The 14,175-nt window shown below is 36.0% G+C and overlaps 1 protein-coding gene across 1 annotated transcript in view; it reads right to left on the bottom strand.

Moving 5' to 3' along the window:
- Positions 1-14,175, bottom strand: part of LOC136025000 (U5 small nuclear ribonucleoprotein 200 kDa helicase-like) — a 127,827-nt gene that overhangs the window by 77,896 nt on the left and 35,756 nt on the right. Inside the window, exons 10-13 of the mRNA XM_065700625.1 lie at positions 8,570-8,725; positions 5,781-5,951; positions 4,586-4,756; positions 1,328-1,508 (exon numbers count right to left, since the gene is read on the bottom strand). Of these exons, the coding sequence (XP_065556697.1) occupies positions 1,328-1,508; positions 4,586-4,756; positions 5,781-5,951; positions 8,570-8,725 (679 nt within the window). The remainder of the gene's footprint in view (positions 1-1,327; positions 1,509-4,585; positions 4,757-5,780; positions 5,952-8,569; positions 8,726-14,175) is intronic.

The following is a 14,175-nucleotide window of genomic DNA, read 5'->3' as shown; positions in this document are numbered from 1 at the left end:
ACGAATGATGGAGTAGATCTTTAAGCTAATTCAAGCGACGACATGTCGAAGAAGGGTGTTCATGTTCAGAAGCATCGAATAAATTAACCAAATTGTATAATTCATCTTAATTTCCCTACAAGCGTGCAGGGATAAGCTTAATGATTATATTAAAATAAATAATACCTCTTACTTATTTCTAGCTGAGTGGTTGGCGTGCTAGACATGTAATCATACATTCCCTTCGGGATCGGGATTCGAGTCCTGGTGTCACCGATTATTTAGTTTGAAATGGGACTCATTAGTATGATCCTAAAAGCTTATTCAGAGTCAGCCTAGCTCCAAGCAAGTACTTGAAAAAATCCAGGGAAGGTAAACAGGAAGGCTGTGTGAAAGCACAAGAGAGCTTGTCCCCAATTTCTCATTGCTGATTTTACCATGAAAATAGACGAAAACTCGTCAAAATTCCAAAAGCGTAGAGAACACATTGTTGATACTCCTTGGAATTGTATCGATGTTTAAATAGTATTTAAGAAGGTATTCGTGATTAAATAGGTAATCAGCAGTGGTGTTTTTCACTTTCTAAAGTTGTAGTTTGGTTTCAAGGCTATGTAAATTAATTTTTGGTGTTCCTTACTTCTTGTATTGTATTTTTTGCTTGTGTATTTTCTTTATTCCTTTATTTACTCCTCTGTGTATTTTTAATATTGTAAAGAGGGTTAAAAAAAAAACTTATTATTATTATTGCAGTTCCTGGCTGAGGGGGCCAAGAAACGAAGATAAGCAGCTCCGGTACGGACTGTAAAGTCCAGTCCCATATCTTTTAACTTTTTACCTTATCTTTACTTATTTCCACAGATACAGACTTATTAGATAATTCAATTTTTACCAAACAAGTCTATCTTTATTACTTCTACATTTTTGACAATTTTGACGGATTCGACGAAGTTTTTTTTGTGTGACCACAAAACACAGCATAAAATCCTACACCCTATGATATCTACTTTCACAACTTCACTGAAGAAAGCAAAAAATCTTAGAGAAATAAACCCGATTCTTTTCTTACAAGCACAAAGTGAGCAATACATAATTATTAGATGACTTAATTTCTCCTACATAATTATTTGTCTCCATTCCTCCGACATTTTTTTGTGATTTTTACGAATTCGACAATTAGTTTAAAAGTTTCTTTTTGTGACCTTACGACACGTCCCACAATCCTGAATCAGACGCAAGTAAAGACACTTTTGGTAAAACAAATTAACAATACAGGGTAAGAGCACAGTAGGACAATATATCTACTTTTCAAAACTTCATGGAAGAAAAAAATAGAAAATACAAAACAAACCCGTTTCTTTTCTTGCATGTACAAAAATAAGAACTTGATTTTTTCCCGCATGTTCCAGCACCTTCTCATATGTGATTTCGTCCATAAGACGAAGTCGTTTGATTGCTTTCTTCTCAGTAATGCCAATATATTGCTGTTCTAAGGGGACCGGACGGAAACTGTTGTCAAAGTAAAATAAACCCTAAAAGAGATAATTAAATCATAAAAAAAGTGAATTTACAGTCATAGAAAAACAAACTGAAGAAGCATCAAGGATTAACTTCATTAATATGTTCAACGCTAAACGAAAAAATCTTTCCTATTGACTATATTACTTTAAATATCCAGCTATCACTTCATAGTTACTATTAGCCCATTGTCACAGAAATAACACTTTTATCTCTGTTTTATTATCACACTTATTCGACAGTGTTTGATGACCTTAAAAAAAAATAAAACGGCTAGTCCTCAATATGATTTGACATAAAATATTTGTCCCATAAATAACGGGAGATGGGTATAAGGGTGCTTCTTGGGGGGAACATTACGACTCGAAATCATGACTTAAGCTTATGTTCCCAATAAAAATAAGGGATATTGCAACAAGCCTGCAGCTGTAAACTGAAACAAAAGGACAAGACACTTAATAATTTAAATTCATTAGTCCCAAATCTGTCCATCCACCGAGCCAGAATTATGATATTACTTGTACTTTTTCTTAGAAACGGATTTGAACTTACTATAAAGAAAAAGAAAGGAAAACTGTCCTTTTTACAACAATTTTCAGTCCATATCCAATGTGTTTTCTATATATAAAAATACAGACCAAATTTCAAAAATGTAATTCGGTAGATGGATGGGGCTGGATATCAGCTTCGGAATGGTAGGAAATTGTAAAGATATATTAAAGCATACTGTTTTACTGTTTACTGATTTTCTTTATTCAACTTAAAAATACAAAAACAATATTATGCCCCAACAGAGAGCAGAGCTCGAAAGGCTGGGAGAGTACAAAGACATAGAAAAACATCAACATCTCATCATACTATAATTCCAAAAATTAACACGGCAAAAAACAAACAAAATAGAAAAAAGACAAAAAAGAAGTAACAAGGATAAGTAAAAACTAAATATCAGGCAGGAGGGGCATGGGAGGTCATCCCAAACACAGGGACACAAATAAAAAACACACAAAAAAGAAGATCAAATAATTTAATATTCCATCATCAATGGTGAATAATCAAACATTAGCAAACAATCTTTAATAATTGCTTTTTTTAAATTTAGCTGAGATTTTTGGGATGGATCAAACAGAATTTTGGCATTCAGCTTATAATTGTTTGCAATGAAAGGTATTTGGTACCTAATCCAAAAACCTTGACCTTTCAGAATTTACAAAAGGAATTCGGTACATCCCAGACCGCCGACAATCCGAACAAGGAAGTAAAATCAACAGAGATTTATCATAGAAATAATTATTATAATTTTGGATTTGAAAATGCCATATGGAAATATTTAATACTCGTATATCTTTTAAATCTAACAAATTTAAGAAAAAGAGTAATGTTTTAGTTTCTGATACATTTTCAAGTTTTGAAGGTCGATGTAAAAAATTTCCAAGTATTCTTATTGCCCTATTTTATAGTGCCTGTAAGGGTTATATATGCTTCCAAAAGATATTAAGATAAAGAATTGAGCAGTAATTCAAATTAATTTAAGTAATTCCAAGAAGCAATTAGAGAGTAGTAAATTATTTTTTACATGGTAAATGGAAAAATATTCTTAACACGATACATCCACCCAATATTTTTAGCAAGTTTTAATCTTAAATACTCAATATGATTATGAAATGACAAAAGAGGATCAAGAAAAACTCCTAAATAACCAGAGCATAAAAATAATATAGGCTACCAAAAATTGCACAGGGAACACAAACCTTAAGAGGCAGAACAAGGGTTTCTCAAGGTTATACTATGTCCCTGTGAAACCTTCCATTTCTTAATCCGATTTCGGAGATTGAGCAGGCACTCCTCTTGGTCTTTCTTCGTTAATCGTTTACTAAACAAACATCAAATATTACTTTCAGTCTTGCTATGTATTTAGGATATCAAGTTTGTGAACTCGCATGACTCAATTCACTGTGGCCGATTTCTCTTTATTGTTCAGGCAATATATTAAAAATTATTATAATGGTAAAAAAAAAATTAAAAATATTTGGCAGCCTCATTCAAATATTTCTTGAGATCTTTTCCTCTAATCATCTATATATATAAAAATAAGTTGTATGCATGTTTGTTTTTCTGTATGTTTTTTTGTAAAAAGAGGGATTGCATATGAAGTCATTATAAGTATATAAGGCTTTGCATATGACGTCATTATAAGATGACGTTACAAACCGGGACACCGGGACACAAATGACGACCGGGAAAACGGGAAACAAGGAATATAAATGACGACCGGGACACTCAAAGAGAAATTACAGACCGGGACACAAATGGCGACCGGGACACTGGGACGAAGGGAAATATAAATGACGACCGGGACACTCAAAGAGAAATTACAGACCGGGACACCGGGACACTCAAAGAGAAATTACAGACCGGGACACAAATGGCGACCAGGACAGAGGGAATATAAATGACGACCGGGACACAGGGACACAACTACAACGGGGACGCCGGGAGAGGCACAGGGGCGGATATATAAATGACGACGGGGACACAGGGACTATTCGATTAGCAATCACCATCAACAAAGCTCAAGGGCAATCATTAGAAAAATGCGGTATAGATCTGAATAAGGATTGTTTTTCCTATGGACAATTATATATTGCATGTTCAAGAGTCGGTATACCTGACAATCTATTACACAACTACAATGGCGCGTAGCTAATACGGCGCGTAACGACTTAAGCGCGGCGGGGGGCTTGGGGGCGCGAAGCGCCCCCAGCAACTATGTGTTGGTGTGGCGCAAAGCGCCACACCAACAGCTAGTATTTAGAAACTTGTAATAAGTTAGTGTAAAATATCCCTATCAAAAATAAGCTTTGGTCAACTACTCTATGAGAATAACATACAAAAACGGTATTCAAAATTTTTCTTCCCCTTTCGGCTGAGCTCGAAACCCAAGCCAAAGATTTGAGCTGGTAGCTTTCCAAGACTACCAAAACGCAAGATCTTTAAGTTTTTAACTTGGCCACTGAAAGAGAGGAAGGGAGGTAGAGAAAGAGGGGAGAGAAGTAGGTGGGAGAGAAAAGAGGTAAAATGAAGTTAAACATACTGTGGAATGATCAGCCCTCAAGAAAGTTGCTACATCCTGATAATTGGGAAGGGTGGCACTGAGACCAACAAGCCGGACATCCTCTTGAGTTGTTTCAACAGTTCTCAGAGTTCTTGCAACTAGACATTCAAGCACTGGACCTCTATCGTCGTGAAGAAGGTGGATTTCATCCTAAGAAAAAAAAATAGACATAAAAAATATAAAGAGACTGTTAGTACAAAGATGTATACTTGGGGACAAAACGGTGACGAAACTTGCCCCGATTAATGACCCAAAAAAATATTCATGAAATTTTATTGACAATTCTCAAATTTTGAATGCTCTGTGGCTAAGGTCTGATCCAACTTTCATTGGCATTCACAACAGCGGAAGTTGTGGTAACTCAGTAAATTGGTACTCTGCTTGGCAATATGGGGCCCCGGGTTTGGTTCCCACTGCCACAAGTTTGGGTAACAGGCTTGCTAAATGTCCCTGCAGAAAAAAACAACTGAAAAGTCGTACGCGACAACCAATGCGTCATATAGGGCGTTTGTTCAACACCATAATAGCCACCAGGGTCTCAGAAGGATCTTCATCCTATCATTATAGTAGAGGCAGATTCAGGATTTAGAAAGATGGTGTTTGCTGCCTTGAAATTTGAAGGTTTTTTTTTGTTCTTTTTATTGGTCTATGGTTTTTTTTATTTACTTTTTTTTGCTCGGCATATTCGTAACTAAAATTTGGATTAATTATTTATTTGTTTTTTTATTGCTCGTCAGATCCATAGAAATTTAATTGAAAACCACCCAAGACAAGGTGTGATACCTTGCGAGTAGTACCACTACACATTCGTCACAGCTTAGGCACCGCGAAAGATTGGCCGATTAGAAGTAATTTCTCATAATCCCACCCTAGGGATTATTTATCTGGGGTGTGTATTCATTCTCTCTTTAACTTGCAGGCTATCTAATAAAACCATTTCAGGACCATAGACTTCTTTCGTATGGAGAACTCTTTAAACCCAATCTTTCACAATATACTAAAGCAGGACGAGTCAGTTTGTTTATAAGGAGATTAATAATAAAATTAACGACGCTTAGCGTAAACTATGAAAATTCCTCAACACCAACAGCAAAATGAACATATTAATTTAAATTTTTAAATAATTTAAATAAATAAGAAGCCATAATCCTGCCAAAAACAGATGCTGACTTACAAAAATCATGAGTCGAACAAGCTGAGTATAAGTTCTTTCTCCCGATTTTCTAGTAATAATATCCCATTTTTCGGGGGTGCATACGATAACTTGTGTAGCAAGGATTTCCTCCCTTGAGAGCTGATGGTCACCCGTCAATTCTGACACTTTCAAGTTGTAAGGCGCCAGTCTCTGAAAAAGAAGGATTTTTATACAAAGGAAAGGTATATAAAAAATCACACAGACGCAACTTTCAAAGATTGTAGGGAAATACAACTTGCAAGGGAGACTTAATGATAAATACGCACGAATAGAACATTAGAAACTCAGTTGTCTCTTTCCTACATACATAATCTTTTTATGTATCTTTTTCTACATAATCTTTTCCTAAAAAATTTGAATTGTTTTCGAAAATTTGAATTGTTAGAGCATCAGGGAATAAGAAAAGCCTTAAAATCTGGACTATTTTTCACACTTGATATTGTCACTGATGTTCACAAAGTTTAATGAAAGTTTCATTCAATAACAATAACTGTCAAGAATAAGAATAAGTCTCTATCCTTAATCTGTAATGCATATACGCAGTTCTTCCACTTTCAACCAGAAATTATCTTGCGTACCATCCATGCTTAATTTTCTCAGCGTTTTGTTATAGGAATGTTATCGCCCAATTTGTATCAGAACTAAGAAGCTTATGTGTAAAATTGTTAGATCTTAATGAAGCATTAAAGTATTCAATACACAAGATTCCTTTTATTGACCAAGCTCCTTATGCAAAATATCACCTTTACCTTCTTCAGATTTCAGAAAACATCCAAGGAAATCAGAAATCGAAACACATTTTTTGCATTTGAACGCTTGATGATCTTGCAAATCACCACAGGTGCAGGTACTTTGAGGCGTTTTCAAATGCATCGGCTACTTTTCCTTTTTTAAAGAAACCTCATGGATGGATCGTACCCCAATTTAAAACTTTCCATGTTAAGTCCAAAGAAATTAAAATATAGAACTTAACTTACCTAGAAAGTAAAAAGAACAAAAAAACTTACCCGAAAACGATTTTAAACCCAGCAATTCAACCATACATCATATTTTAACCATATTGTCACACATTATCATATTAATTTGATCATATTGGGTCATTATTACCATGCTAACCATATTTCAGTTTGCAGGTCTTTAATGCATAGTTTCCAATCTCAGGTAAGTTTTGATCTAGTGGACAGAACACTTCTCTGCAGCACAATTTTAGGAATCATACAGATGAGATAATAATTTGGGAAATTTACAGAAAAATATACCAAAAAAATTTCTTGAACATCTTAACAGTTTCTATAATCTAACAATCAAAAATCTTGATCAGAAAGAATACTGGCAATTTAACAACCTATCCAAAAACCCAATAGCCGTTTTCCAGATTATTGCATAGATAAACCGGCCTATTGTTTAAATAGACCAAAATTCGAAGTAAAAATAAGTAGAGCTGAAGTGGGAAAAAAATTATTAAATGATATTCCATCTAGTATATTATATAAAGACTTACCAACACTACTTTTCGAAAATCAGAAAGATTTTCCATTCCTTTTTCTATTGAAAAACGGGTTTCCCGAGAAGGCTTGAAGACCAAAAAGAGACATGATCCTTCAAACAAAATACCCGTTTCTACCCTTCCTTTTTTCAAAAATATATAAAAAATGATTGGATCTAGGCTAAACGATTACGCTAGGAATTAAACATTTTTACAAATTCTAAATTCGGTTTTAAGAGACGACTGTCAACTGAAATGGCTAAAATTAAGTTGCTGACTGGGTACATGCAGCTCTTGGAACTGGGTAAATGTAGCTCTTGGGCTCCGTATCTAAAAAAAAGCTTTAGATACGATTGACCACAAGCAGTTATCACTTGAGCTGGAAAAAAAACTGTGTGACTGGAAGGGGCTTGTTATGGTTAGTTATGGGATTCAACTTGAGTGACTGGAATCAAATTGAGGCGAATGAGTGTCAACTTCAGTAGCTAATTGGATAATCTGCAGAGTACCCCAGGGATCTATAATAGATCCTCTTTTAATTTTAATCGTTATTGATTTAATTTTACTTGTAGCTACTCCATCAGCTAATCTAATTTTTGGTAAAATGAGAAAGGCATTAGCCGAGTTCATTGAACACAGAAATCAAATAAAAAGAGTTAAGGTAAAAAAGCATTTGAATTTTATCATTGATGAAAATCTATCGTGGAAAACACAATCAAACAGTATAGCTTCAAAATTGTCAGTATTTCTTGGAGTGTTTATCCGATTTAAAAATTTCGTTCCATATAGAATTCTTCGATTGCTTTGTTTCGCTATTTTCACCCTGTATATTTCCTATCAATTTTGGCAAATAGCTTTGTGTCATATGATAAAAAAAAATTCAAAAAATCCCATATAAATCTATTAAAGCAGTTATTACTGATAATATTAATGAATTTACATTATATATTTTGAATCAACTTCGAAACTTATAAGTTTACCATCAATTTAACACTCAAAGTGGCACCTATAATATGACAGCCAATTTTTCCAGACTTTTAATATTTAAATAAATCAAAAATTTGTTTCATGATATTTAAAGGAGAAAAATAAACTTATGAAAGCTGAAAAGATGAACTTACGATCCATTTTTTTGAAAATAAGGATTCTGCATATACAACTCTCTAGCCTAAAGAGGTGAAAGAAAAAAAAAGAATAGGAAAATAAATAAATAACAAATGAGATATATAACTGAAAATACAGGTAAAAGAAATAAGAAAGAGAAAAAGAATAAGCCTTGTACCTTAGAAAAGCTGCCGACCATTTCAGCAACAAGGGATCTCATTGGGGCTACATAAACAATTTTGAATTCATCTGCTCTAATAGTACCATCAGGGTTTACATGCTTTCCGATTTCTCTCATCATTGTCAAAAGAGCTACATTAGTCTTTCCTGCACCCTACAAAAATATCAAACCTGAACAAATAACCACAGCTTCTCTCACATCTAGCGTAAAATAATAAACTAAGAATTATTTACAACAATAAATTACAAAATAAATAATCAGAAAGTTAAAGAAAACGACAAACACCAGGCCCAAATCCTGCTATGTGTCTTTTCAAAAGACTTTTCAATGTTTAAGTTCAGATGAAAACTTTTAATTGACAGTGAACAGATATAACAAATTTTAACTGGATATTTCGAACACATATACAGTGTTCATCGTCATACTGCTGAGGTTTCACCCCTATTTTGAACTGTTTTACTTTCGTCATGGAAAGGCAGTGTGGTCTTCGAAGTTATTTAATACTTCGAACAACTGGATTTTAAAATGTAACTAATACTAAAGTAACTAAAGGGCCAGAATTAGAAATATGGGATCAATTTGTCTTTTCAGTGCCAGGTAAAGCCACTTTTAATGAGCAGTTGGGTGCAGAGGGAGGGAGCTGAATGTAGTCCTACCCAGAGGAATATTCTTACGCAATTTAACCATATTTCATCAAAAAAGAAAGAAAAGTTATTTGTATAGAAAAATTTAAATTATTTCTTGCCTTGCTTTGGATCTTTTTTGTTTTCTCTGTAGTGCAGGAAATGTGTCAGTAACCGTATTATAATGGGTCGTTTGCATTCTTAAAATTACAAATTTTAGCCATTGTAAAGTGAACCTGAAGTAAATTTAGCACCAAATTCTAAAAGGAAATTCTCAACCAAGATAAGTACCGAACTTAAAATATAACTCCTTAAATAAACAGTCACATTTTTCCGCTCTTAATTAAATGCTTTCTAACTAGTTCATTGATTAATTTAATTTTCACTTTTAGCTATTTTGAAACAAAAAAAGGAAAACTAATGGAAGATAGAGGCCATTTTCTTCAAGACGGTGGAGGGGACAAAAGAACGTTCAAGTATTTCAATTGGTCAAACAACAATGATCATCAGTGACGCAGTGACGTCAATTCACGACAACTTCGAGTAAAATATATTTTTAAAATTAGGCGGGGAAAATATTTGTAGTTTTTTCCTTTAATTTTTCAATAAAAATTTCGAAGAGGTAAAATACCCTTTATTTAATGAAACACATTACTTAATGAAAATACCCTCAAAAAAAGATATTTTTCAGAATCTATGGAGAGGGGCAAACATTCGGGGGTGGAAAAGCAAATATATATATATATATATATATATATATATATATATATATATATATATATATATATATATATAAAAATAAGTTGTCTGTCTGTGTGTCTGTCTGTCTGTCAGGTAACGTCATGGTTCTGTGTCGACTGACGTTATGAAGTTAGTTGTCGTCATTTTTGCTATGACGGTGACGTCATTAACGGTATTTAAGACATTTGTTCACGGAAAAATGTTTAATTGTAAAATGACTGAAGAACCTACAATGGCAACAGCCGAGGAAGCTGCTCAAAGAGTTTATGCCAAAAAACTTGCTGCTGATAGAGAAAGTAAGAAAAGAAAGCGTTCCGAGGAATCACAAGAACAGCAAGAAAACAGGCTTGCAGCTAATAGAGAAAGTAAGAAAAGAAAGCGTGCCGGGGAATCACAAGAACAGCAAGAAAACAGGCTTGCGGCTAAAGAACGCAAAACCGCGCAGTTAGATGAAAATCCACCTGGACAGCGAGAGTCAAAACATATCAAAACTGAAAATGATAGCGATGATGATTGGGTTTGGGATTTTGACTTGGATAAGGTCATCAATGCCTACCAGATTTAAGTTAAAAAAAAACAAAGGTTCGTCGATATGTACTTCATAGTGACGCTGAAAAATAAAGAAGAAAAAGAAAACTGAAAAAAGAAAAAAGGTAAAAAACTAAAAAAAAAAAACTAAAAAGAAAAAACACTCAAAGAGAAATTACAGACCGAGACACAAATGACGACCGAGACAGAGGGAATATAAGTGACGACCGGGAACCTCAAAGAGAAATTACAGACTGGGACACCCGGACACAAATCACGACCGGGACACAGGGAATATAAATGACGACCAGAACACAGGGACACAACTACAACGGGGACGTCGGGGGAACAGGCGGGATATATAAATGACGACCGGGACACAGGGATTGTTCGAACAGAAATTACAGACCGGGACACCGGGACACAAATGACGACCGGGACACCGGGACACAGGGAATATAAATAACGACCGGGACACTCAAAGAGAAATTACAAACTGGGACACCGGGACGCAAATGACGACCGTGACAAAGGGAATATCAATGACGACCGGGACACAGGGATACATCATTAGAATAATGAGGTATAGATCTAGAATAGAATAGGTTTTATTTGCACAATCTCTCGTAGTCATAAAACTAAATGGCGCTTGTGCTTACAAAAAAGAAAAAAGGATTAAATCAAACGACAAAAAAAATCAGAAGACAAATAGTTTAAAATCAACAATTGTTATACTTTGATACAAAGAAAGGGATGAATGAGTTGGAAAAACGATTTGTGCGTGAAGGAGGTGCTGCTAATCTGTCAAATTTCTTCAACCTAGTACTTCGATGTTTCACTAAAACTGGTGGTAGTATCGATCTGTATTTATCACTTCTGAGAAGATATTGGCCAAATTCAAGGATCAAACTGAGACGACGCTCTTGAAGAGAGGGAATTTGTAAAGTGGATAATGCTAACTTATATTCGGTAAAAGCATCGCACAATATTACTTTGACTGCTCTTTTTTGTATTGACTCAAGCTGGTCACTTAGGTAAATAGTGTTATTGACTTGTGGGCCCCATACGGGACATGCATACTCTAAAATTGGTCGAATGTAAGTAAGATAGGCTATCCTTAGTTGTGTCACTGAAAAACCAAATCGACGCATTAGTATAAGTGTCCGCATCGCACTATTTGCCTTTTTGATAATTGTATCGACATGGAGGCTGAAAGAGCAGTCGATGCTAAACTTGACACCAAGCACTACTGCCGAAGATTCACTAGGATAAGGAGGAGGAGGGCACACAAAGTCTCTCTTCAGGGGATTAAAGCGAAGGATTTTAGTCTTTCCTTCGTTGATTTGGAGGCTGTTCGCAGTACATTCATCTTTGAAGTTGTTGATTATTTCGTTACAGAATTGGGGGACAGCCTCAGACTTCTCAACAATGTACTTCAGTAGGACTGACAAGTCGTCAACATACTTAAATCTTTCTTCATAGCCGGAAAGGATGAAATTTATCACTGCCAAAAACAGTAGACTAGCGAGCTTAGTACCTTGTGGGGCTCCGCATGTAAGCTCGACCCATTCGGAGTCGGTATCTCCTGGGAAAAGACTGTAAACGCACTGATAGCGGGTCTGTAAAAAATTGATCACTAAAAGAAGAATATGTTTTTGCGCACCCATGGTGCGTAGATTTGTGATAGCAACGGAATGGCGAATAAGATCAAAAGCCTTTCGGTAGTCTACGAGGAGAAGGTCGACTATAGCACTTCCTCGGTCGAGCCACTCGACAATGAGATGGTACATCCGTACCAAATAAATAGTTGTGCTGCTGCCTCTTAAGCATCCATACTGATACGGGTCTAGATGTGCAGAGACCTGTGACATAAGTTTGCGGTAAATAAACGTTTCTGCAACTTTAGAAAGGTTCGGAGTTATTGATATAGGCCGGAGTTGATCACAAGATTTTGGACACCTTACTTTTGGAATAACGCGGACATATGCTCTTTTCCAAGCACTAGGGAATACTTGCTGAAGGAAACATTGGTTGATTATAGAAGAGAGTGGCTTAGCGAGAAAAATGGCGAATTCACGTAACAGCTTTACTGGAAGCTCACCTGGGTAGGACGCACAGTTCGCTTTCAGTCTTAGGAGTTCCTTATAAACAGTGAATTCAGAGACCTCACATACGTCCTCAATCTCTGCACCAGCAATGATAGTATCAATTTCTGATTTGGTGATTGATGGAAATGAGGTACAAATGTCAGCAAAAAAAGAATTGACTTCATTAGCTGAGGTTAAGGTACCGTCCTCTTTGAGGAGCCTTAGATCTCTGAGTGTTGTCTTACCGGTAAGTCTTCTTACTGAGGAATGCCATTTGTGGGGGTCTATTGTGAGTAAGGGAGTAATTTTATCCCTCACATACTGCCTCTTGGCACGCTTGTTCAGTTTAACAATATGATTACGCAACTTGGCTGAAGCTACGGTATCACCAGTGATATGAAGGCGACAACGGGTTTTTATTAAATTCTTTAGATCATTGGTTATCCACGGTTTATCAGTGTCACTCACAGTAATGACTTTTATGGGAAAACAAGTCTGAAATTGCTCCTGAAGCAGAGTATTCAGCTTATTGACTTTAATATTAATATCCTGTTCAGAGCAAATGTCCTCAAACTGATAATTACCGATCCAGCGACCAAATGTAGATATCGAGTCCTCAGTAAGTGGTCGCACCGTATATTTGACTCGTTTTGGCTTCGGAATTGCCGAACTGGCTTCCCAGAAGATGATAAAGTGATCAGAATTCAGAAGGGGTCCTAGGGATCTCGGTGCGTAATAAAAGTCTGTCAAGTTTGTAAAAATCAAGTCAAGTATGCTGCCACTTTGATGGGTAGGTATTGTAATGGCTTGTCGCAAATCTAAAATATTTGAAACCCATTGCCTATTAGTTTGATTGAAGTCTCCGGCAATAACAAAGCCAGGAGAGACATGCTTGCGGCGCATTTTGTCTACGAAAAACTGAATGTGTTCAATCAAGTCTTTCCTGTTTTTAGCACTTTCAGGATAATAGACCGAAGCAACAATTAAACATGAAAATCTTTTTGATAAACGTGCAGGTTTGCATTCGGTCCATAATATTTCGTGGTCGGAGTCAAAAGGCTCACTTAACAGCCTTGAGGATAGGTCATTACGAACATAAAGTCCAACGCCTCCTCCTCGACGATTCAAGCCACGATCGTGACGCGTATTAAAGTAGCTTGCGTAACCTTTGATGCGCGCCGATTCGTCAGAAGTGTCCCAACATTCGCTTATTATTATTATTGAGGCGTTGTTCTGCCTGGCAATAACTTCAAGTGCATCAGTTTTGCTGTTCAAAGATCTAGCGTTACACACAAGTATATTTGGCAACTTACTTTTAGCTAAAGGACGTTCGGGCTTAAGAACGGGCGGGCTATCCTGGATGGGGCACAAGGGAGTTTCGTCAAATCTCTTCAGACTCGGTATTTTAGGTGCTCTGGGTATCTTGATTTTCACCAGGTTTCGCTCAAACACTTGTTTTGGCGAAGAACAATAGTCACGGCTTGTCACTAGTACCGAAATAGCACACCCCGTACGCCTTCTCCTTTCATTTTTCCCTGCCCGACATCCACGTTTCTTTCCTGTCAGATTGTTTCCATTGGTGGACGATGCGCCACCTGTGACTTCTCGCAGTAAGTGCAATGCA

Source organism: Artemia franciscana, chromosome 3 (assembly GCF_032884065.1).
Source record: "Artemia franciscana chromosome 3, ASM3288406v1, whole genome shotgun sequence".
In the NCBI taxonomy this organism is placed as follows: domain Eukaryota; kingdom Metazoa; phylum Arthropoda; class Branchiopoda; order Anostraca; family Artemiidae; genus Artemia; species Artemia franciscana.
The sequence above is the reverse complement of the archived record's forward strand: the minus strand, read 5'-3'. Positions and strand labels throughout refer to the sequence as shown.